We start from the raw sequence: 25,392 nt of genomic DNA on the forward strand, positions 1-25,392 counted from the left end.
TTCTTGACGACTCTCCTATTTAAAGTTAGACTCGGTCATTCATTGCGGTTTGGAAAATTTGGTTGTCATGTTAAAATTGAGGTAGTCCAGGTCGTGTTTGCCCGTTTGGGTCTGGGAAGCGCAGTTTATATGATTGCCATTTTGAGATTTAGTGCCATTTATGCTGTCATAAATGAGCACAGATCTAAATGTGTACTGTGTTTTTACCCAGCTGCACTTTTCCCACAACTTGCTGGTCTAAAAGTATAAGCAGCAAAGTCATCTATTTATGTTTCTCTCAGCAAAGGGTGCCGATCTGCTTGGTCATTCCTGTAACCTTGTGAATGCACATAGTTTGGCATTTAGCCATCGCAGGTCATGAATAGAAACGAGAATCTTATCACAAATGTCTTTCTGCAATGTTTTTTTATTTTATTTTGCCTGTTGTTCACAATCATGAGAGAAAGGAACACACTTTTTTGGGGGGGGGGTATTTTATAGATGATAAACGATTGCAAGATACGGTTATTGGGAGTCACCATCATAGCTTTCAAAGACCTCTAAAACATCCTTAAAACCCTCCAACGTTGTATATTCATATGCATATTCATGTATATATAATGTAGTATAATACACATTCATAACAATATGTACAAACCCCGTTTCCATATGAGTTGGGAAATTGTGTTAGTTGTAAATATAAACGGAATACAATGATTTACAAATAATTTTCAACCCATATTCAGTTGAATATGCTACAAAGACAACATATTTGATGTTCAAACTGATAAACATTTGATGCCAGCAACATGTGACAAAGAAGTTGGGAAAGGTGGAAATAAATACTGTTAAAGTTGAGGAACGCTCATCAAACACTTATTGGGTACATCCTACAGGTGTGCAGGCTAATTGGGAACAGGTAGGTGACATGATTGGGTATAAAAACAGCTTCCCAAAAAATGCTCAGTCTTTCACAAGAAAGGATGGGGCGAGGTACACCCTTTTGTCCACAACTGCGTGAGCAAATAGTCAAACAGTTTAAGAACAACATTTTTCAAAGTGCAATTGCAAGAAATTTAGGGATTTCAACATCTACGGTCCATATCATCATCAAAAGGTTCAGAAAATCTGAAGAAATCACTCCACGTAAGCGGCATGGCCGGAAACCAACATTGAATGACCGTGACCTTTGATCCCTCAGACGGCACTGTATCACAAAACCGACATCAATCTCAAAAGGATATCACCACATGGGCTCTGGAACACTTCAGAAAACCACTGTCACTAAATACAGTTCGTCGCTACGTCTGTAAGTGCAAGTTAAAGCTCTACTTTGCAAAGCGAAAGCCATTTATCAACAACTGCCGGCTTCTCTGGTCCCGAGATCATCTAAGATGGACTGATGCAAAGTGGAAAAGTGTTCTGTGGTCTGACGAGTCCACATTTAAAATTCTTTTTGGAAACTGTGGACGTGGTGTTCTCTGGAACAAAGAGGAAAAGAACCATCCGGATTGTTCTAGGCGCAAAGTTCAAAAGCCAGTATCTGTGATGGTATGGGGGCGTATTAGCGCCCAAGGCATGACTAACCTACACATCTGCGAAGGCACGATTAATGCTAATAGGTACTGTACATACAGGTTTTGGAACAGCATATGTTGCCATCCAAGCAACGTTATCATGGATGCTCCTGCTTATTTCAGCAAGACAATGCCAAGCTACGTGTTACAACAGCGTGGCTTCGTAAAAAAAGAGTGCGGGTACTTTCCTGGCCTGCCTGCAGTCTAGACCTCTCTCCCATCGAAAATTTGTGGTGCATTATGAAGCGTAAAATACGACTGTGGAGACCCCGGACTGTTGAACGACTGAAGCTCTACATAGAACAAGAATGGGAAAGAATTCCACTTTCAAAGCTTCAACACTTATTTTATTGAATGTTGTTAAAAGAAAGGGTGATGTAACACAGTGGTGAACATGCCCTTTCCCCACTACTTTGGCACGTGTTGCAGCCATGAAATTCTAAGTTAATTATTATTTTATTTTTTTTAAATGAGGTTTATGTTTGAACATCAAAAATCTTGTCTTTGCAGTCTATTCAATTGAATATGGGTTGACAAGGATTTGCAAATCATTGTATTCCGTTTATATTTACATCTAACACAATTTCCCAACTCATATGGAAACGGGGTTTGTAATCTGTACATTATTTATTGTATTTTGGTTATTTTAAGCTTTACAGGAGCTAATTTAATATGCCCATTTCCGGTCACTCACTCATCTGCTTTGAGGTTCTAGCATTTCCACCTAAAACCAAGCCTGTGCCTTCTTGCCGTCGCAGGATTGTCACCTTCTCAACAGTTTTGCTGCTACTTTCCAAAACTGGACATATGCCCTGAATGTTTCCTCTCCTCTTTCCACTCTACATGCTCCCAGATATTGGACTCTGTTGCTCCTTTCAGTGACAAAGTCACCAAGTCTGCTCCTAATGCGTGACCTGAGATGTCAGTGCAGGCAGGCTGAGCGCAGATGGAAGAAATATGGACTTCATGTGTCATTGGGCATGTTAAGGGACAGTTTTGCCACATATCAAAAAACTGTGAAAGAAGCAAAAACTAAATATTTATTTAACGTCATCACCAGCAATAATCATCCCCCCTGAGTTCTATTTAACACTATTAACGCTGTTATTAACCAAACCACTGTTGTTTTTAGCGTTGTTCTTGAGCACATACAGTATGTGATGCATTTCACCAGTTTTTTTTATTAATAAGGTCCAGTATGTCAGGCAATCCATTCCAAAGATCCCAACTACTGCCCTACTTGGTCTTCCTGTACAGCACGTTTTTGAGACTTTTTAATCCATTTCCATTTTCATCTTAAAGAGTCAGCCCAGCAAATAAACCCCGCTGGCTGTCCTCTAGATATTATACCTGCTAAAATAATGCTGGAGGTTATGGACACAATTAGTCCAGACCTTGTTCTCTTTATTAACAGCAGCTTCAGGCTTGATAAGTCCCCACTGCCCTGAAGCATGCTGTAGTCTGACCACTTCTAAAAAAGCATAACCTAGACCCATCTATTCTATCCAACTTCCATCCAACATCACATCTCCCTTTTTTTCCAAGATCATGGAAAAACTTGTCCTCGCACACCTTTAGCCGTATCTGTCCCTCAATGATATTGCTGACAAGTTTCGATCAGGATTCAAAAGTCGCCACAGCACAGAATCAGGATTACTTCAAGTCCAAAATGACATTCTTTTGGCCCTTGACACCAAAAATGCAGTTGTGCTTGTCCTTTTGGAACTCAGCTGCCTTTGACACTGTGGACCATGCAGTTCTCATGTTCTGCCTGGAACACTGCCTTGGCCTACTGTACGTGGATGTGTGCTGTGCTGGTTTTCCTCATATGTCTCCCTAAGGTCTTTTTCAGTAAAGATTCATGATCTCTCTCCTCCACAGTTATTCCACTTTCTTCTAGCTTACCCCAGGGTTCAATCCTTGGGTCTATTGTATTTTATCTTTACATGCTATCATTAGGTTCGATCATATCCAAATACAATGTTAACTTCCACTTTATGCTGATGATATACAGCTCTATTTGCCCGTTATTCTATGTTACAGAATTGCACTCGATTCCCTCCATAGTTGTCTCCATAACATTAAACTATGGCTGTCACTGATTCTTTTGCATTTAAATGGGAGAAAAACAGATTACATTGTTTTTCGTCCTGATACATGTCATAGTGCACCCAGCTTTATTTCCCCAAGCCTTGCTCCTGCCGTGAAAAATCTGGGTGTGATATTTGACAGCGACGTTAAACTTGAAAAACTAATGAACTCCGTGGTTAGAGCAGGCTTTTTCCAACTGAGGCTTTTGACAAAGGTGAAGCCTTTTTTTGTGGAGGGCAGACCTTGGAAAAGCCATTTATGCTCTAATCAGCTCTCGTAATGCCCTCTATAGTGGACTAAATCAGTCACTCCTCCACAAGCTCCAGTTGGTACAAAATGCAGCTGCTCGCCTTCTCACTCATTCTCCAAAACATGCCCATATTACCCCGGTTCTCTTTGCTCTCGATTGGCTCCCAGTATGTTTTAGAATACATTTTAAAATCCTTCTTTTTGTTGATAAGGCCATCAATGGTCTGGCCCCAGCATAGTTGGCTGATATTTTAACTGTTCTTCACACACCAAGGAATCTGCGCTCCTCTTTACACACATCTTTGGAAGTACCAAGGACTGGAGTTCAAAAAAATCGGGTGATCATTCTTTTTCTGCATCCGCACCCAAGTTATGGAACCCCCTCCCACCTCAATTGCAAGCTATCACGGAGCTAGACGCTTTTAAATCCCAACTAAAAGCATATTTGTTTGAATTGGCTTTTAACAAACAATTGCCATAGGCATTTATTATTACTGTCGTAGTATGCATGGTTTAACCTATTTGTCCTGTAAAGCACTTTGTGCACCATTGTGATGTTGTTAGGTGCCATACAAATAAATGTTGATTGATTGATGGATAATTTCCTCAGCGCATTTATTTCCGTTTGCATAGCAGCCCGCATCTGACTTCCGGAAACACTCTTAAGTGTGTTCAAATAATGGCAGACTTGGTAACAGACAACAAATATTGTTACTATACTTATCTTTCTTGAACCTGAATATACTGTTGTTTGGAAAATCGAGCAATAAAACCAGTGAGGCTGAAACATGGAGCAGTCAGAAGTGGAGAGTATGAAGTTGGCGTGAATTTATGGTACACATGTGGAACTTGAGAGTAAATCTATGCAGACAGAAATGGAGTGCTTACCCAAAACCAACTGAAAATGTTCCCAGCCAGTTTGACCAGACAGACAACTGTCCATCGAGTAAGTCACTATTATATTGATCACAATACATGCAGCACATCATCGTACAACTACAGTATATATGCTGTCAAGCTAGCTGGGTACAAACAAAACATGAAATGTGGTTTAATACTTTAGAGATACTGTAATATGATTGTTCATATTTTTCATTCAGTACAGATTGGTGTCCAGTTGCATTGTGTTGTGAATTACAAACTCAAAAGCCTTTCCGCTGTTGACACAAGAAGCTAGCTTACCTGTTATGAGAGATAGGTTACGGCTAATGCCGTAGCATGCCGTCGCAAGGTGATGTGTAACGACGCTAGATAAACAGTTTATTAGTGTTTGTTCTTACAATAACAATGTCGCTACAGCTTGATTATTATACTGGTTATGGAATGTAATCGAAGTATTGTTGGCGTTTTTTAGAAGCATTTTCAAAGTCATTCAGAGGCAGAATGGATTGATCCCATTAGATGCATTGCTAGCCACCTTGAACAAGTCGATTATTCCAAATTAGAATGCAAGACAAATACTTTTGCGTTCTTGTATCGGATCGGGATTATGAACTAAGGAATTATTCCCCCCAAAAAGTGCAGGTCCCACTTTAAGAAGAGTAACATTACAATGTATTCATTGTAATACTAAAACATGAAAATATAGGTACACTGTTATAAAGTACGCTATCACAAGTTTTTTTTATATTATTATCTAAGCTCCATGTTGTTGTCTCATGTGAGCAGAGGTGGGTAGTAACGCGCTACATTTACTCCGTTACATTTACTTGAGTAACTTTTGGGATAAATTGTACTTCTACGAGTAGTTTTTATGCAACATACTTTTACTTTTACTTGAGTATATTTATAGAGAAGAAACGCTACTTTTACTCCGTTCCATTTATCTACATTCAGCTCGCTACTCACTACTTTTTTTTATCGATCTATTAATGTTTGTTTTGGTTAATGACAGAGCTTCAAAGTAGAATCTACGCATGCCTACGTTTCACCAATCACATGCAGTCACTGGTGACGTTGGACCAATCAAACAGAGCCAGGCGGTCACATGACCCGACTTAAGCAAGTTGAAAAACGTATTGTGGTGTTACCATTTAGTGGTCAATTGTACGGAATATGTACTGTACTGTGCAATCTACTAATAAAAGTTTCAATCAATCAATCAAAAGTTAAAGGAAAAAAGACACTTTTTATTTCAACCGTACTTCCCGTCAATTGCCTAAAGACTGATCGCACAGTTCCTGTCTTCACAATAAAAGTGCCGCTCCATGGCGCCTGCGCTAACAAAATAAGATTCTCCAAAAGCCAGCGCAAATAAGCTAGCAAGCCACGGAGTTTGCCGCCAATGTATTTCTTGTAAAGTGTATAAAAACGAAAATGGAAGCTGGACAAATAAGATGCCAAAAACCAACAACTTTCATGTGGTATTAGACAGAAAAGAGGAACTTTTTTTCTCCTCCATTTGAAAACGTGGACGTCTGATTCCAATCAATGCAAGTCATCAGAATCAGGTAATAAACCAACTTATATTCTTGTCTTCGTGAAAGATAGGAATCTATGTGTTAAACATGCATGTATATTCATTAAAACACCTTTAACATGTCAACAAAAACGGCAAAATAAATAAAAGTCAATTATATACTGTATATATAAATGTATGTCTATATATATATATATATATATATATATATATATATATGTGTGTGTGTGTGTGTGTGTATAAATGATTTGTGTGTGTATGTATGATATGTGTGTGTATGTATATGTATATATGAGGTAGATCACCTCGACTTGGTCATTTACTAAGTAATTGATAAACGTTGAAAAACTTATTGGGGTGTTACCATTTAGTGGTCAATTGTATGGAATATACTGTACTCTACAATCTACTAATACAAGTTTTAATCAATCAAATCAATGAATGCCTACTGAGGCTATGGTGCTGTTAAGTTAGTGTGGCTCAATGTGCCATTTTTTTATTTTATTTTAAAGTACTATTATTTAATATACATTATTGTTTTAGTTGCTTAAGAGGTATTCCTGGCTCTGAATTTGCTCATTGCTATGTTTATGTTTTTGTGCATTATTTGTTGCCGTAATCAGGTTACTCATCAGTTACTCAGTACTTGAGTAGTTTTTTCACAACATACTTTTTACTTTTACTCAAGTAAATATTTGGGTGACTACTCCTTACTTTTACTTGAGTAATAAATCTCTAAAGTAACAGTACTCTTACTTGAGTACAATTTCTGGCTACTCTACCCACCTCTGGATGTGAGTTGTATTAACTCTGTATTTATTGACTACTTATTGTAGGCAATGTGTAGGGTATATGAATCTGCTGCTCAATTTCAAAATAAACTGCCCCTTGGGGGATTTATAAAGTTGTTTGAATTCAATGGAGTACAGTGGAACCTCTAAAATCAAGCCTCGTTTGTTCCAAGTTTCAAAACTAATTTCTCTGTAGTTCAGGGGTGCCAAACTTGTTTATATTAAGGGCCACATTGCATTTATAACTGCCCTGAAAGGGTTAACTGTAACCGTGAATATATATCGCAATATATATATGTGTAATAGTCTTGTTACACAATTTGCATCGACAATTGCATTTATTATATTGTTTAACTGATGGATTACTCTATTGGAAATTGTAAGTAAATGTGAAAAAACAGATATTTCAGTAGTCTTTTTTTAATAACCAAAAAATATGCTTGGAATGTTGTTTTGCATAATCAGATATTTGAAGTTTAGAACATATGGAATTGAATGCAGTACAGTTTTGATATTAAAATTGAAAAGAAAGACATTTAGCCAAAACGTGCTTTGTTGACGCACATTATTTCCAGCCTTTCGCGGGCCACATAAAATATAGTTGCGGTCCACATCTGCTCCAGGACTTTGAGTTTGACACCTTAGCTATAGGTTAGAATAAATAGTGAATTAATTCTGTTTATTTTCATAAAACCTGCATTGACTGTACTATTAATTATATTTGTATTGTACTGCGCAACTTGAAACTTTCAGATGTTTGAGTCTTTTATTAATCACTCTTTTTTCTGGTATGGTAGATTTTCGTAGGTCATAATTCATTTTATTTATATAGGGCTTTTAAAATATACTCAGACACTTCACTTAACCTCAAAAACATGGTCATAATCATAAAAGCACATACAGTGTAATAATAAATCAACCAAACTATGCAAGTGTAAGTCTACATAAAATAGACAAATTAAGAGACAAAAAATATAAGATTATCTTAAAAATAATGTACCTTATAGTCCTCTCAAAATTGAGGTATTTTACCCAGTGACATGACATCTCTCGCTTTTCTTTCACACGAGATCTACAAGTGTGAATCATGTCATATCAAGTCACACACTGAACTAGTAGGAACCCAAAAGCAAAGCCTGTAGCCATTTATAGTATGACTCATTATCTAGTAGCTTTTATAAAAAAATGTTCACGATGGTCACAAAATGAATGTCTGTTGGCAACAGGGTATGGTAGGCCGTTCTCATAAGCAATCCTCCCTTTTCCCTCTTGGCTGACAGGCACCTCCTTAAATGTATCATTTTATTACATGGTTAGACACAGGCCCTGCGATGAGCTGGTTACTTGTCCAGAGTGAACACCGCCTTCCGCCCGATTGTAGCTGAGATAGGCACCAACGCCCCCCGCAACCCCAAAGGAAATAAGCGGTAGAAAATGGATGGATGGGTTGGACACAGTTCTTTAAACAGTTAGGGACAATTATTTTGAGAGAGAAACCTCAACATTTATTGGTGAATCATTTGTAATTGTTTTTTTTCCTCTTGAATCACTCCATTGATAGCTATGTTTATCAGTGGAGTGAACACAAAAAGGTTGTTTTTGTGCCAACGTTAAAACCAACTGAAACATTGTGGCGGCTCTCAGGTACTGAACAGTGTGTACTGTCCATGCACTTAATTGACATGTTCCTATTGATTTCATAATCAATTCACTGGAGAATGGAACTTTACTTTCATTGTCTAGTTGCCTAAACAAACACGGTTTGTTGTTGACATACAGTATAACAGAACTTGATAGCAACACCCATATTTAAGCCATCAGTAAATATTTGCTTCATTAAGAAAGAGTGAATAAATATGCACTTAATGTGTTTATTAAACATCTTCAACATCATGTTCGTAACAAAAACCTGTATGTTTTCCTAAACATCTTTTTGGGTTATTAATGGGCAATTTTAAACCGGAAGCGCTTGGGTGATAAAAAAAACTCCTTCCTGCAGAGTGTGCATAATACTTTGTTGGTCGACTTTTGGTCATGGCTTTTTTGTACTCCTATTTCCCATCGCAAGGGTCAACATGTTTAGCGTCCTCAATGTTAACTTGTTCAGCTCTACTGCCTTTCATTATGGGATCGAATGCTCTTTTGTGCATATGCGACACTACAGTGACAAAACTGTCCGAAATGCGTAGTCATAGACGCTTAAGGTGATATGAATCATTCTGCACTGCAGATGGGTTGATTACCGAAACATTCAACCAGGTTAAAATAATGAGGGATTTATCCGTGTTAACACACTTTTTTTTTTCTAGGACCCTGAAGGAAAGGTGGAGAGTGAGGAAGGTGCTGACGCCAGCAAATCAGAGATCAGCCTGGTTTATGAAATTGCCCTGAAGAGGAACTTGGCTGTCAACTTTGAGGTGAGTACTCTTTAGGTATGCGCTGATCGATCGGCCACTGATCAGTATTGGACTATTTTTTTTTTTTTAAAAGCACGTAATTGCAGATTAATATTGGTCTCCTGGCTTTTTATATGTTTCTCGCATGTGTCAAGGTCTCGTTGTTTTGCAACTGCTGGCTCCACAACAACCGTGGATCCCTTACTCATAAAAAACAGTCATAACATTTTGTAGACTGGTTAGAGCGACCCCAAATTCAACTTTCCCCTACATATGATCTTTTGGTTCTGAATAGGAAAAAAAGAAAAGGGCAGACCTCTTAAGGCTTTTTGACATATTTTCTTTTAGGACTTCAACAGACACACAATAGGGTATAAGAGTCAGAAATTCCACTACATACCCCCCTTCCAGGGTTCTAGAACCCTGGACCATACCGATTTCTGCCCAAGGCCACTTACTTAAAATTTCTACCACAGATAGAGGCGAAAACCCCAATGTTGTTATGCAGGGTGAAAATTCCTCTACGACCCTCATTGAGCGATCGTTGTTTTCAGCCTGCAGTAAAAAACATCTCACAGAACACAATTAGTGGCCTCCCCTTTGATTTAGTAAAATGGAAAAACAGAATACTTTGATAATGAACATCATTGAACATAATTATATATATATATATATATATATATATATATATATATATGCTTATTCAGATGTATTTCACATTAATGATCAATCAAACAAAATCTGTTTAAAAATTAACATAGACTTATGACTGTAAGTTGTTGTAGAATTCTTTGCAATCAATGTAGTTACCAATATGATTGAATGCTAATTGATTTTGAACAAACTCAATTTCGTATGAGTCCATGTTCGATTAGTGCTCGTATAGATTCCTTGGTGGTGCCACAGGGCTTGCCGACACCTCGTTGGGCTTTTGGCTGTCCCTGTGGAGAAGGAGATCCACTCAAATAGTCCGGCTTTGTCTCTCTTTGGGGTGTGTGGCTCTGTCCACTGGGTAAACTGTGCAGGGGCATGTGCGCTCTGGCCAAGATGGGGAAGGCTGAGGGGGAGTTGGAGCTTTTGGTGCTCAGATCCAGGTCCTCAGCTTGTTTCAAGGCCTCCTCTCCGTTTGGTACTCCAGACAACTTCTTCTACGGCTGCTGGAGGTCCGATGGACACATCGCGGCTGGCAACCTTAGTCGTTCTCGTCATCGCTGGCAAGGTGTTTTCTCTCCTCTGAGGTTCCTCCCAGTCAGGTCTCAGGAACAGGTCTGGGATCCGACTTTTGACCCTGACCCTCTCGGTGGGTGGAAGTGAATCTGGAGTAGCGGCCTGTCATCCTCAAATCTGCACAGAGGAACTGACACACAAATTCTGCATCTTTTTTTTAAATTGTATAATTACCTTTTTGGTCTCACGCTGATTCCTCCTTCCCTTGACACTTATGTCCTGGGAAGGGCCGATCTATATGTAGCTTACAGGGTGAACAATTCAAAAGCGCAAAAACAGTTGTATTCAGGGACATTCAAATGATCATTAACGCTAATGGCAACTTGTCAATCAAATTAAATTTGGTCTGTGCACAGATTTTAGCCAAATTGTTTTGATGTTCTGGTTCATCCTTTTCAACATTACCTCGGGACTGAGGATGAACCTATTTTCTAGTCCGAGAGCCTTTTCGACCAAGGCTTAATGAGTTTTTATTTCTAATGGTTGCCGTTGTTTAACCTAATCTTTTTGGGGAAACCATGTCGGGGTATTGGATCATTTACACAACATTTAATTACTGAATTTGCATCCTCCTTTGAGGTTGGGGTTGCTTCCGCCAACCACTGTAATTATCAATTAAATAAAAACCTTGACGCGCTCAAACCTGACAGAGTCCAATTTCACCTCCTCCCCTCTCTGTCCCTTAAAAAGGGACAGTGTTAGTTGTAGTAGCAATAGTAGTAGTAGTAGCACTTTCAGAAACATCCAAGAAAAAGAAAAGGCAGCTGATAGTCAAGCGCAGCAAAAGCAGAGTTAAGGTCATGTTTGAGGTCAATTTTTGCTTTTGCAATAGTAATTCGATATTTTATAACACATAATTAATTATTGTGGCCTCAATAATTCACTAAGTAGTTTATTTAATTTAGTCTTTATATGATAGGACAATGCACAGAAACATTGTTCAAAAACAGATATGTTCTGTACCAGATTATATCAAAATAGCTGCTTTCCATCTGCAGTCCCTGGCTACCTAAATTAAAGGATTACAAAAATCATGAAATAAAATTGTGACACTAATTAATCATAATTAATAATGTATATATATAAATAATCATAATTAATCAATAAATAATCATAATATAGCATGTCATCGAATTAAGAAAAGTCATAAACTGCCCTTTCACTGACACATACTAAATATTCTTCAATACAACCACAACTTATTTACATCATCACACAAAGACAATACATGATAATAATAATAATGGATTAGATTTATATCGCGCTTTTCTATTGTTAGATACTCAAAGCGCTCACAGAGAAGTGGGAACCCATCATTCATTCACGGTGGTGGTAAGCTACATCAGTAGCCACAGCTGCCCTGGGGTAGACTGACGAAAGCGGGGCTGCCAGTTTGTGCCTACGGCCCCTCCGACCACCACCAATCATTCATTCATCATTCATTCACCAGTTTGAGCGACACCGGGGGAAAGGGTGAAGTGTCCTGCCCAAGGACACAACGGCAGCGATTTGGATGTCAATAGGCGGGGAGCGAACCTGCAACTCTCAGGCTTCTGGCACGGCCGCTCTACCCACTACGACATGCTCTTGTTCACTTCTGTCATCATTTGTAAAAACTACCATTTTTTAACAGACACACCTCACAATTTACAAAAAAATGCTCTCATGGATAAATATAATACAAATTAAGTTGATATGTCAAACATAATACCCACCTTAGTGACCGTGTGAGCAGTTTTGATTGCTCCAAAGCCACTTTTTATAATTAAATTTTTTCTATTCTTTTTGATCCAACAGTGAGAAGGCTAATTGGTCTGTACTTGTTGATGTCTTGTTTATTTCCTGCTTTATGGATTGGGGTGATAGTAACAGCTTTCAACGTGGTAGGGAAAGTGTTTTCTGTTATTGATTTATTTATCAATGTTGTTATAGGAAGAAAGTGTCCAGACCGTACATATCTCGAGATTGTGAGTTTGATAATGCAGGGAAGATTTTGTTTATCTTTGTGTCATTTGTTAATTCTAAACTTAGTCCATCCTGAATAAATGGCAATTCTTTGCACTGATTTTGAGGGACCTTTTATTCAGGGTTTGTACGGACTGGATGGAATGTTCATTAATATGATTACTTATGTCCAGACTGTCTGTGATAGTACCGCCATTGATATTTAATGTTGTTTCTTGTTTGCTCTCTTCCAGTGAGTTTGTCAATGGTTTTCCATAACTGTCTAATGTTCCCTTTTGCAGCTTTGATTGATTCTAAGTGAAAGTCAGCCCTAGACTTCCGCACAAGCATTGGAACTTTGTTCCTCAAACTTTTTTTTTTTTTAAATCATACGATCCAAATTTAGACCTGTTTTAATTGCTCTTTTGAGAGCTGAGTCACAATTTTTCATTGGAATCTAAATTGTTTCATTAATCCGAGGTATTTTTATTTTAGCACTTTTCTTTTTGGGTTTAATTTTAGTGTATTTACAGATGATCTCTTTGATTTTTGTATCCAATGTAATTCGAGTAGGGCTGCTTATCATTTGTGTCATGTAAAAGCCGTTTATAATATCCTTAAGTTTCTTTCTACGTGACTTATCAGTCCAGATTAACGTCCCCCATAACGTTCAATTCTTTCATGTTGTGCTGTTTGAGGATGTCTGAAAATGAAATAAAAAAATGTCGTTAGCTGTGGGTGGTCGGTATGCTACAATTACCTTGGAATACATTTTTGAGGAAAATGTGATTTTAATTTTAACACTCTCATGATGATCTACTGGGAGGGTTATTTGTTCACTTTTAATGTTTTCCCTTACATAAATCATATCTCCTCCCCCCTTTGTCACTTGATCTGTTTTTTCCGTAATCTTGTCTGACAGTAACTGCTGGATTTGTTCAGTATGGTTCCTGTTGTAGAAAGTTGAATGATGCGGACACGTTTGTTACTGAATACTTTCTGTCAGACTTCTGTCTCTAAGCGACTTTGTCTATGTAAAAAGCAACTATAGTTATTTGATATGCTTAATTGTTTTATTTTAGCTCATTTTAGCTCAACTGTTGTGTAGCTGCTAGCTCCTTGTAGCCTACAGCAGGAGTGTCCAAATTGCAGCCCATAGCTACGTGTTTAACAGACAACCGAAACAATTGAAAATTTGTTATTTGTGTGTTTGTTCAATCAACGGCAGCTACGCCCTGTTTTATCATTGGCCCTAAGTTTTTGGTTTCGTAGGTGGGACAGAGAGCAAGGGAAAAATGTGGGACAGCATTTGTGTCCATCTTATACCATGTTAGTTGTTGCAAAGATATGTCAACTTGAGCAGCCACACCCTGAGTTCCAACATATATATATAAAAAAGGAGTCAAAGGCCTCCTGGTGTGAGCCCTCTAACTGATTATCATAACATATGACGGCTCGGGTGTTTGTACACACGGAAACAGCTCAGCCAGCCAGGGTTTTCACTGATATAACAGTTGCAGCAGGAGTTGGGGTGCTCAGCAGGTGTCAGCCATTTTGGTGGTATGAGCTCATGCTCATGGAGGAGCCTTGGTAGTGGTGTCGCAGCTTGGTGGTTGTACCGTCAGGTAACACCAGAAAGGTCCCTTCTGTGCGATATTGAATGTCAGGGTACAGTTTGTGAAGCAGGTCATTACCAAGCAGGCACGGTGTGTGCAGGTCGACCACGAAGGGGCGCTTCCGTGCGTGTCCAGCAATGTGAACCAGAAGAGGTGACAGGTAACATTCTTGTGACCTTAGCGAAGCCTTCAACCTTCAAAAGGGAAGCACACAGTTTCTTTGGTACCTCTGCATTCAGATATGAGTTGGTGGCACCAGTGTTAATCATGAACTGATAACATTGTCCGTTGACACTTATGTCCAGCAGGGGTCTGTTTCTATCTCCTGCTGTGCGTCCAGCTGTGGACGTCCTTTGCCACGCCTTCGTGTTTGTCTGGCGGCATGGCGGGACCTTTCCCGTTCGGAAATGTTGAGACAGTCCTGAACCCAGTGACCAGGTTGGTCACAGGCGAAACAGTTTCCACACCGGACTGGCCTTGAAGCACCGCGTTGTCCACCACCCGGGTCCATCTGTCTGATCTTACATCTGTTGCGGATTCTCTTCTCCACCTGCTGGAACTCACAAGAGGAAGGTCACCCACTGCTGAATATACTTCAGTTGATTTTTGACCTTTCGGTTCTTTGGACATTTTTGCTTCAGAATTTGTAAATTAAGGATTTGTTTCCTTGTTACTCTATCTCTTCCTTTGTCGTTGTCCTCTTGCTTAGTCCAATTTATTTTGCATATCACGTTTAAAATCACGGCATTAATTGTCCCATTAAATGTTAAGTAAATGTTAAATCAACTAAAGATTATCTATACGTTAAATGAGACTGTCGTTTGTGTCTATCATTAGTTAGTTGTGCACTCTGACTTCCTGTCGTGCGTGATATTCTACAAAACAAAAGCACGCATTTATTCTCGTCCCTCCAGATTCCATTCCACCATTATTTTGATGGCGCGGTCCACACACACACACACAAGGTCGTGTGCTAATTGATAAGCCAACCAACACTTCTGTCCTTTGTAACACTTTTACATTTCGATTCTTATTTTAGTATTTAATCTAGGCTTTAATTTGTAATTATCATTCAACACTATTCAAAGCAAACGGTTGTAAAGGTTATAGTTATTCGCATTATACTATCAAAAGCCTACAGCTAACTGAAAGCTGTTGAGATTTTAGTGTGCCACCTTATTTATCCTATCTTAGCTCACCACCCAGATGTATGGTGTAATGCAATGTCTAAATAAAAATAAAATACTCCAACCTAAAAATGTTAGTCTACACTTTAAAGTTAAACGACTTAAAACTTACTTTTATTTTATTCATTTTCAAACTCACCTCCACCACAGCAGACATTTTCCTCACAATCCTATCTCAATACCCCATATATTGTTAAACTATGGCATAAGAGGTGTTTCACAACAGTGGTTGAATAGTTATTTAAGTAATAGATCTCAATATGTGGAAATTAATAAGACTAAATCACAGCCAAAAAGAGTAACTTGTGTTTTTTGGGGAAATGTTTATGGAACAAATATAGACCCAATACTTAAACTAAAAACCTATAATTAGAATAATACACAAAGCGTGCAAATATGAACATACCAATCCATTATTTATAAGTTGTAATAAGCTAAAGTGGTCAGATATTTTATTTTTTAAAAACAATGGGCATTATGTATCGAGTAAAGAACAACAGCCCTTCCAGCATGTATTTTTAGCTTATTTATATTAAGAGATTAAACTATGATTTACAGGGGATATTGATTTCTGAAATAGGTAAAGTAAGAACAACTATAAAATATAAATGTATTTCAGCTTTAGAAGTTAACAACCAACCAAACGAAGAAACAAACTTGCAGATAACCACCACCAACTGTATTCTACCTTCATTTGTCACTTTCGTATCTTTTCTTCAACTTACTTTTTCCTTTACAACCCACATCCTGTATCCATCTCTTCCTTACACTTCCCACAATGTTTCTATTTCTATGCTCCTCTACTAGAAACCATTCACGTAAGTTTATAACCATCCTTTATCTCTTCCTTTTTCCAAACCATTCTCTTCACCTTCCCTTCAAACCTCTCCTGCTCTCTCTCTCTCTCTTTCTCTCTCTCACTCACAATAAAAACTTGCATGTAATAAATCCATCCATCCATCCATCCATCCATCATCTTCCGCTTATCCGAGGTCGGGTCGCGGGGGCAGCAGCCTAAGCAGGGAAGCCCAGACTTCCCTATCTCCAGCCACTTCGTCTAGCTCTTCCCGGGGGATCCCGAGGCGTTCCCAGGCCAGCCGGGAGACATAGTCTTTCCAACGTGTCCTGGGTCTTCCCCGTGGCCTCCTACCAGCTGGACGTGCCCTAAACACATCCCTAGGGAGGCGTTCGGGTGGCATCCTGACCAGATGCCCGAACCACCTCATCTGGCTCCTCTCGATGTGGAGGAGCAGCGGCTTTACGTTGAGCTCCTCCCGGATGACAGAGCTTCTCACCCTATCTCTAAGGGAGAGCCCCGCCACCCGGCGGAGGAAACTCATTTCGGCCGCTTGTACCCGTGATCTTATCCTTTCGGTCATGACCCAAAGCTCATGACCATAGGTGAGGATGGGAACGTAGATCGACCGGTAAATTGAGAGCTTTGCCTTCCGGCTCAGCTCCTTCTTCACCACAACGGATCGATACAACGTCCGCATTACTGAAGACGCCGCACCGATCCGCCTGTCGATCTCACGATCCACTCTTCCCCCACTCGTGAACAAGACTCCTAGGTACTTGAACTCCTCCACTTGGGGCAGGGTCTCCTCCCCAACCCGGAGATGGCACTCCACCCTTTTCCGGGCGAGAACCATGGACTCGGACTTGGAGGTGCTGATTCTCATTCCGGTCGCTTCACACTCGGCTGCGAACCGATCCAGTGAGAGCTGAAGATCCCGGCCAGATGAAGCCATCAGGACTACATCATCTGCAAAAAGCAGAGACCTAATCTCGTGGCCACCAAACCGGAACCCCTCAACGCCTTGACTGCGCCTAGAAATTCTGTCCATAAAAGTTATGAACAGAATCGGTGACAAAGGACAGCCTTGGCGGAGTCCAACCTTCACTGGAAACGTGTCCGACTTACTGCCAGCAATGCGGACCAAGCTCTGACACTGATCATACAGGGAGCGGACTGCCACAATAAGACATTCCGATACCCCATACTCTCTGAGCACTCCCCACAGGACTTCCCGAGGGACACGGTCGAATGCCTTCTCCAAGTCCACAAACCACATGTAGACTGGTTGGGCAAACTCCCATGCACCCTCAAGAACCCTGCCGAGAGTATAGAGCTGGTCCACAGTTCCACGACCAGGACGAAAACCACACTGTTCCTCCTGAATCCGAGGTTCGACTATCCGGCGAAGCCTCCTCTCCAGTACACCTGAATAAACCTTACCGGGAAGGCTGAGGAGTGTGATCCCACGATAGTTGGAACACACCCTCCGGTCCCCCTTCTTAAAGAGAGGGACCACCACCCCGGTCTGCCAATCCAGAGGTACCGCCCCCGATGTCCACGCGATGCTACAGAGTCTTGTCAACCAAGACAGCCCCACAGCATCCAGAGCCTTAAGGAACTCCGGGCGGATCTCATCCACTCCTGGGGCCTTGCCGCCGAGGAGCTTTTTAACTACCTCAGCGACCTCAGCCCCAGAAATAGGAGAGTCCACTACAGATTCCCCAGGCACCGCTTCCTCAAAGAAAGACGTGTTGGTGGGATTGAGGAGGTCTTCGAAGTATTCCCTCCACCGATCCACAACATCCGCAGTCGAAGTCAGCAGAACACCATCCGCACCATACACGGTGTTGATAGTGCACTGCTTCCCCTTCCTGAGGCGCCGTATGGTGGTCCAGAATCGCTTCGAAGCCGTCCGGAAGTCGTTTTCCATGGCTTCCCCGAACTCTTCCCATGTCCGAGTTTTTGCCTCCGCGACCGCTAAAGCTGCACACCGCTTGGCCCGTCGGTACCCGTCCACTGCCTCCGGAGTCCTATGAGCCAAAAGAACCCGATAGGACTCCTTCTTCAGCTTGACGGCATCCCTCACTGCTGGTGTCCACCAACGGGTTCTGGGATTACCGCCACGACAGGCACCAACAACCTTGCGGCCACAGCTCCAATCAGCCGCCTCGACAATAGAGGTTCGGAACATGGTCCACTCGGACTCAATGTCCCGCACCTCCCTCGTGACATGTTCAAAGTTCTCCCGGAGGTGGGAATTGAAACTTTCTCTGACAGGAGACTCTGCCAGACCTTCCCAGCAGACCCTCACAATAAGTTTCGGCCTGCCAGGTCTGTCCGGCATCCTCCCCCACCATCGCAGCCAACTCACCACCAGGTGGTGATCGGTAGAAAGCTCCGCCCCTCTCTTCACCCGAGTGTCCAAAACATAAGGCCGCAAATCCGATGACACAACTACAAAGTCGATCATGGAACTGCGGCCTAGGGTGTCCTGGTGCCAAGTGCACATATGGACACCCTTATGTTTGAACATGGTGTTTGTTATCGACAAACTGTGACGAGCACAAAAGTCCAATAACAAAACACCACTCGGGTTTAGATCCGGGCGACCATTCTTCCCAATCACGCCTCTCCAGGTTTCACTGTCGTTGCCAACATGAGCGTTGAAGTCTCCCAGTAGGACAAGGGAATCACCCGGAGGAGCACTTTCCAGTACTCCCTCGAGTGTACCCAAAAAGGGTGGGTATTCTGAACTGCTGTTTGGTGCGTAAGCACAAACAACAGTCAGGATCCGTCCCCCCACCCGAAGGCGAAGGGAAGCTACCCTCTCGTCCACTGGGTTGAACTCAAACGTACAGGCTTTGAGCCGGGGGGCAACCAGAATTGCCACCCCAGCCCGTCGCCTCTCACTGCCGGCAACGCCAGAGTGGAAGAGGGTCCAGTCCCTCTCGAGAGAACTGGTTCCAGAGCCCTTGCTGTGCGTCGAGGTGAGTCCGACTATATCCAGCCGGAACTTCTCTACCTCGCGCACTAGCTCAGGCTCCTTCCCCCCCAGTGAAGTGACGTTCCACGTCCCAAGAGCTAGCTTCTGTAGCCGAGGATCGGACCGCCAAGTGCCCTGCCTTCGGCTGCCGCCCAGCTCACAATGCACCCGACCTCTATGGCCCCTCCTATGAGTGGTGAGCCCATTGGAGGGATGACCCACGTTGCCTCTTCGGGCTGGACCCGGCCGGGCCCCATGGGAACAGGCCCGACCACCAGGCGCTCGCCATCGTGCCCCAACTCCGGGCCTGGCTCCAGAGCGGGGCCCCGGTGACCCACGTCCGGGCGAGGGAAATCTGGGTTCATTTCGTTGTAATTCCATAGAAGTCTTTGAGCTGCTCTTTGTCTGATCACTCACCTAGGACCTGTTTGTCTTGGGAGACCCTACCAGGGGGCATGAAAACCCCCAGACAACATAGCTCCTAGGATCATTGGGACACGCAAACTCCTCTACCACGGTAAGGTAGCAGCTCAGAATCCATTTTTCTATTTATCTCTTTAAAAACACATCAATCCAAAATAAATCAGTGTTATAAAATACAACAGGGTCATCAACAATCCAAAACCAAATAATGTCATGCGTCTTTCTTTATCTCTTAACAGTTATTCCTCCTTCATAATCTGATGCTATTGCTAATCCGAGCACAGTTCATAACGTCTCGTCCTTGTAACCACTGGACAGACTCCTTATCTTGCAGACATTTATTTCCATTTAGTTTTATTCTCTACATGTAATTCTACGTGCTTCAGTGTCACATAGAAATTTGCTTTCTTTGTTATTTATTTCTATTATTACTTGTTATATTGAATATTTATAACACAGAGATCTATAGAGGCAGAAAAAAAAGTATAAGAAATATAAAAACAAGCTAATTGGTATACTACAAACATCTAAGAGGGAATACTGCCGTCAATTATTAAACAAGAACACAAACATGAGAGCAACATGGGGCATCCTAAACAGCATCATTAAAAATGGTACTAAGAAAGATTACCCCCAGTACTTTCTCGATGGAAATGCAGAAAATGACAAATAGTTGAACGTTTTAATGATTACTTTGTTAATATCGGAAAATATCTGGAGCAAAGAATTCCAAATGCAGATGATGGGTCAATTTCATTACTTCCACAATTCTCCAAAATCATGGAAAAACTATTCAATAGCCGATTATATAATTTTATCAACAAAAGTGGGACGCTCGTAGAGAGAACCAATTTGGATTCAGAGTAAATATCTCAACATCAATAGCATTAATCAAACTAACAGAGGAAAACATTTCAATAATGAATAAAGCAAAACACGTCCTGGGCCAAAAATCACTTTATATTCTCTACTGCTCGCTAGTGTTACCATATCCGAGTTATTGTGCAGAAATATGGGGAAACAACTACAAATGTGCACTACATTCGTAAACTGTGTTACAAAAAAGATCAATTACAATAATACATAATGTTTGGTATAGGGAACATACAAACCCTATATTTATTGAGTCAAAAATATTAAAGTTCGCTAATTTGGTAAAATTGCAAACAGCTAAAATGATGTACAAAGCAAATTATAACCTCCTACCAAAGAAAGTGCAACAATTTTTCTCAACTAAAGAGGAGAAATATAACCTTAAAGGAAAATCTAATTCAAACCATTTGTATGCACGTACAACACCCAAAACCATATCAGTATGTGGAATTAATTTATGGAATGGATTAAGTAAAGAAGTTAAACATTCTACTGATATGATCCACTTCAAGAGGCCGTTCAAATTAATAGTGCTTACAAAGTACAAAGAAGAAAGATTATTAGAAACACTTTCAACCCTATTAAAAACAAGATATTGTTAATCTCAGTATGTTAATAATGACTGAGTTAATTTATTACATATTACAAAACTGCTGTATTACTCATTCACGGATGTCATTCTTCTATAATACTATAAAAAGGTCAGTAAATGACTGTATATATTTGTAAACGCTCTGACCTGGGAGAGGGGTAGGACTAAATTAAGCTTTGCTTCTTCCTACTCCTTTTCGGACATGATGTAATGTGAAATGATATGAAATTGTCTGATGTATTATGTTGTAGGTATGTTCATGACCAAACCTGTGACTCAGACTCCTTGATTCACACAGGTGTGACTACAAACGTCGACAATATTTAGATTAAACCTGGTTACACAGATAAAAGTAAAAAATGTTTTAGAATACACATTTTAATTGTCTTCTATTGTGATTATTCTTAAAATTATTACAATGTCAATACATTTAAATAATCAATTTACCTTTATCAAATTTAAATTCTAGTTTATTGAATTTACTTATTTTAACTTTATTTGATATATATGCTATATAAATATTTATTCGAAAGTACCCAAATTTATTTATTGAATTTTGACATTTTTATTTATTCACATATCTTTTATTTTACTGGAATTAGCAAGCACAAACTACCAGTACTCTCTATAGACTGAGAACAGCTGTTCAAACACACTTAGTTATGCCAAGCTAAATGCTAACCTAGCCTTACTAAGCCTCAGTAATCTGATTTTTGCTAACCTAGCTCAATGCTAAACTAATCCTATGCTAATCTAAACTATGCTATGCTAACAGTGACACACCTCTCCGGCCCACGTCTAACGAGCAGCATGTCACACAGCCTCGTCACACGCCTTTATTTCCAAGACACATCTCTTATCTCAAGTGTCTCCTAACAGAGGCTCCTCTCGTATTTCATTCACTCCGTATACTATTTCAAACTTTCAACAAAAATATATTTGGAAAGGAATGGAGGGTAATAGTTAAACAGCTATGTCTTATCTCTCACAACACCTCCTTTTATTACTGCATCACACGCGCACAACAAAATGTTTTAACAAAGACAGAGAGCCTTTTTCTGTAGTCAAAATCTCAGACCCTTCTTACAAAACTACAATATCGTACAGTCCCAATCACACCCACACAGTTAACCGGGCGAAATCACCACACAGTTAAAAAACAACCTCAACAGTCAACTATTTTTCTCACCCAGAAGCACAGCTGTGCTATATCAGACGTTAGTATTAATAAACAACATTTATCCTTCACTTTCAGCTGGACGAAATGGCTCGGGAGGGAGAAGTCTGGGTATCTCTGCTTAGGCTGCTGCCCCCGCGACACAACCTCCGATAAGCGGAAGAAGATAAATATATGGATGGATCATTCACTCATGTGATTTCTGAACATAAACTTTGTCTATCTTCTCATAAACACACACATTTTGGACAATTTCCCAACTTTTACAGATTAGCAGGGATGTGAGAAAAAGTGTGAAGCTCGCAGCACAATAAGGGGGGGAAGGAAGAGGTTACATACACACCTTTCAAGCGAGGGAAATAAAACAGATCAGACCCGTAGGTGCATACACAATTTGTTGTTAAACTACGCATATATATGAATGTACCAACAGAAAAACTGAATCACTCCACATCCAACACACTTCTCAACATTCACCAATATACACAAACATTAACAAAATACAACCCACCCCATGTCCGGACAAATATAAACAATTATGCACGTGTGCTTTTTGTGGACCGGCCGTCTCAAAACACCAACACAGGTCCCCTCTTATGGCGATTAACCCGTCCAGCGGAGCAGACCCTGCGTTACCTCCCTGACCACCACGGTACACAGCCTAAAGCTCCATAGAATCACTGGTCATCTACAGTCACTTGTATGGTCAGTACCAAACAGTTTCACCAAAGCTCTACCGTAAGGAGCCCGATCTCCATCTGTCTAACTGCAGCTCACTAATCAGATTGCTGTGACAAACATCATCTCGGTCTCCCTTCTATCGGAGTCACTGGAAGGTCACTAAAAATGAGGCTTTTTGCCCGCTACAGCTCCACAAAGACAGATGTGTCGCACCTTCAGAAACGTTACAATTTTTTATATAGTCAAATGTACCGCCATTTTGTTAACAATGCCTTTACTTTAGCTGTACCCAACTACACTAAACTGGCGTACTTGCAGAAGAAGACCCCCCTTTGCCGTTTTGCCAGAGGGGGGAAGAGGTTAAAAAATGTATTTGTCTCAAATCGTTTGTGCAACACACTCATGAACCACCACAATTCTATTAACAATTCCCCTTATTATTAAAACAAGACATCACAAGTTTTTAGACAAACACACAGACAATATAATCACATATAAAACAACCCAATTCAACCATAATATACTCCATTCCAGGTTGTTTTTGGGAACCTGCTAGACCCTAGCTTTTTTCTAATCAAAAACAGGTTCCGTAATTTGTCTTACCAATCCCGATCATCTCCAGACAGACAGCGTTTACACTTTAAGCAAAATTGCTTACCTTTAGATGCGCGCGTGCAAACCTCTGTCTGCCTGAGAGAGGGACCGGGAGCGGATGTTGACCTGCAGCGTTCTAGACCATCCTGCCGACAACGCCAATCTTATGTGGTGGATAGGCCCGAAGCTTAAACAGCAAACAAAGTGATTTTAGTACAAAAGTTTTATTTACCCATATTCAAAAGTACAAGTTGGATTGAATTGCAGACAGCATCCGCCGAAGGATCCAGAATCAAGCAAAATCATGCAAATCATATCAAATATTGGTCTCCTGGCTTTTTATATGTTTCCATCATGTGTCAAAGTCTTGTTGTTTTGCAACTGCTGGCTCCACAACAACCGTGGATCCCTTAGTCATAACAAACAGTCATAACAATTTTTTAGACTGGTTATAGCGACCCCAAATTCAACTTTCCCCTACATATGATCCCTTGGTTCTGAATAGGAAAAAAAGAAAAGAGCAGACCTGTTAAGGCTTTTTGACAGATTTTCTTTTAGGACTTCAACAGACACAAAATATGGTATAAAAGTGAGAAATTCCACTACACTGACACTACTTTTGTTAGTCCCTCGGTTAAAAAGCGGCTTGCAGCTAATTCTGTGTCTGCATACAGAGTGTGGAGCCGCTCCCCTAACCTAATAAAAATCACCCCCATTGCGGAATAACTGCATTTCTTAATATCTTAAATCTAGTTATCAGTTAACATTATCACTGGGGGACGAAGATAAACATGTTACACACCAAGACCAAGCTACCCCTAGTTCTTGTGGATGGGATTTATTTGGAAAATGATAGTGTTCTGTAGTCATGCTTTTAGGTCTCAACATTATAAAATACAAACATTGAACACTCAAACTTACTGTTTTCTGTTTTAAGTTGGTCACCACATCTGCACTTTGGCAAATTATTTGGGAAATGCTCATCTTGTAAAGGATGTTTTTATTGATGTCTTCCTAATGACTTTGCTATTGACTGATAAGTCGCATCCGGGATAGTCAGATGAATGTCCTTAGGAGCTTTTTGTCTGTACACACCATTAAACTGTATTCTACAAAAAGAGTACACTTTCACATTTAAGAAGCCATTTTTCTTACAATATGTCTTCTCAAGTGACAAGAGTAATCACAGCTTGTACTATTTATCTAGTATTAGCCCATAAAGTGATTAACTGTGGTAAAAATGGTTGCTGAAATATGAGTGGTGTACTCTTGAGAGATACTGTACTTCACTGGATTTCCACTCAATGCCCCTCTCTCAATTACTCTGTCTTGACTGGTGATCAGTCCAGTGACCTAAGTTAACTGAAATAGGCAGAAGAAAATCTATGTACAGATGGAATGCCCTCATAAATAAGAGAATGATTTTGCTCAGGGGAAATAGATTTCACTGTTCTCAAAGTATTTGACTTTGCCTCACCATGAGTCTTACCAAAATCAATGAGGATGATGCAGATGTCCTTACTTGACCCACTTGGTCTATTTTCTTTGGCTTTCACCATTTTTCAGATGACTTTATCCAATAATCCCTCCCTGATCACCGTTTGTCCCTTTTCCCAACACTTCAAAGTGCCAAAAACAGGGGAGGCTCAGCTTATTTTTTGTGCCCCCTCCCTTCCTCCATTGAATCCTTCCTTTCTCTTTCTCAGACCACTAAAATGGATGATGGTATTTGTTATAAAACAATGGATATCCACTTGGATTTGCAGAGGAAGGGAAGTGTTGGGGAGACACAAT

At 40.5% G+C, this 25,392-nt stretch overlaps 1 protein-coding gene across 4 annotated transcripts in view; it reads left to right on the forward strand.

Annotated features, from left to right (window-relative positions):
- The window catches only part of stau2 (staufen double-stranded RNA binding protein 2), a 315,345-nt gene that overhangs the window by 139,209 nt on the left and 150,744 nt on the right, over nt 1-25,392 (forward strand). For all 4 annotated transcript variants that reach the window (XR_009809837.1, XM_061922079.1, XM_061922081.1 and 1 more), the window contains exon 7: nt 9,416-9,523. Coding sequence is in view for 3 of the 4 variants with exons in the window: in XM_061922079.1 (XP_061778063.1) it covers nt 9,416-9,523 (108 nt within the window). In the remaining variant the exon portion in view is untranslated. The remainder of the gene's footprint in view (nt 1-9,415; nt 9,524-25,392) is intronic.

This window comes from Nerophis ophidion, linkage group LG15, assembly GCF_033978795.1.
Source record: "Nerophis ophidion isolate RoL-2023_Sa linkage group LG15, RoL_Noph_v1.0, whole genome shotgun sequence".
NCBI classification, from domain to species: Eukaryota; Metazoa; Chordata; class Actinopteri; order Syngnathiformes; family Syngnathidae; genus Nerophis; species Nerophis ophidion.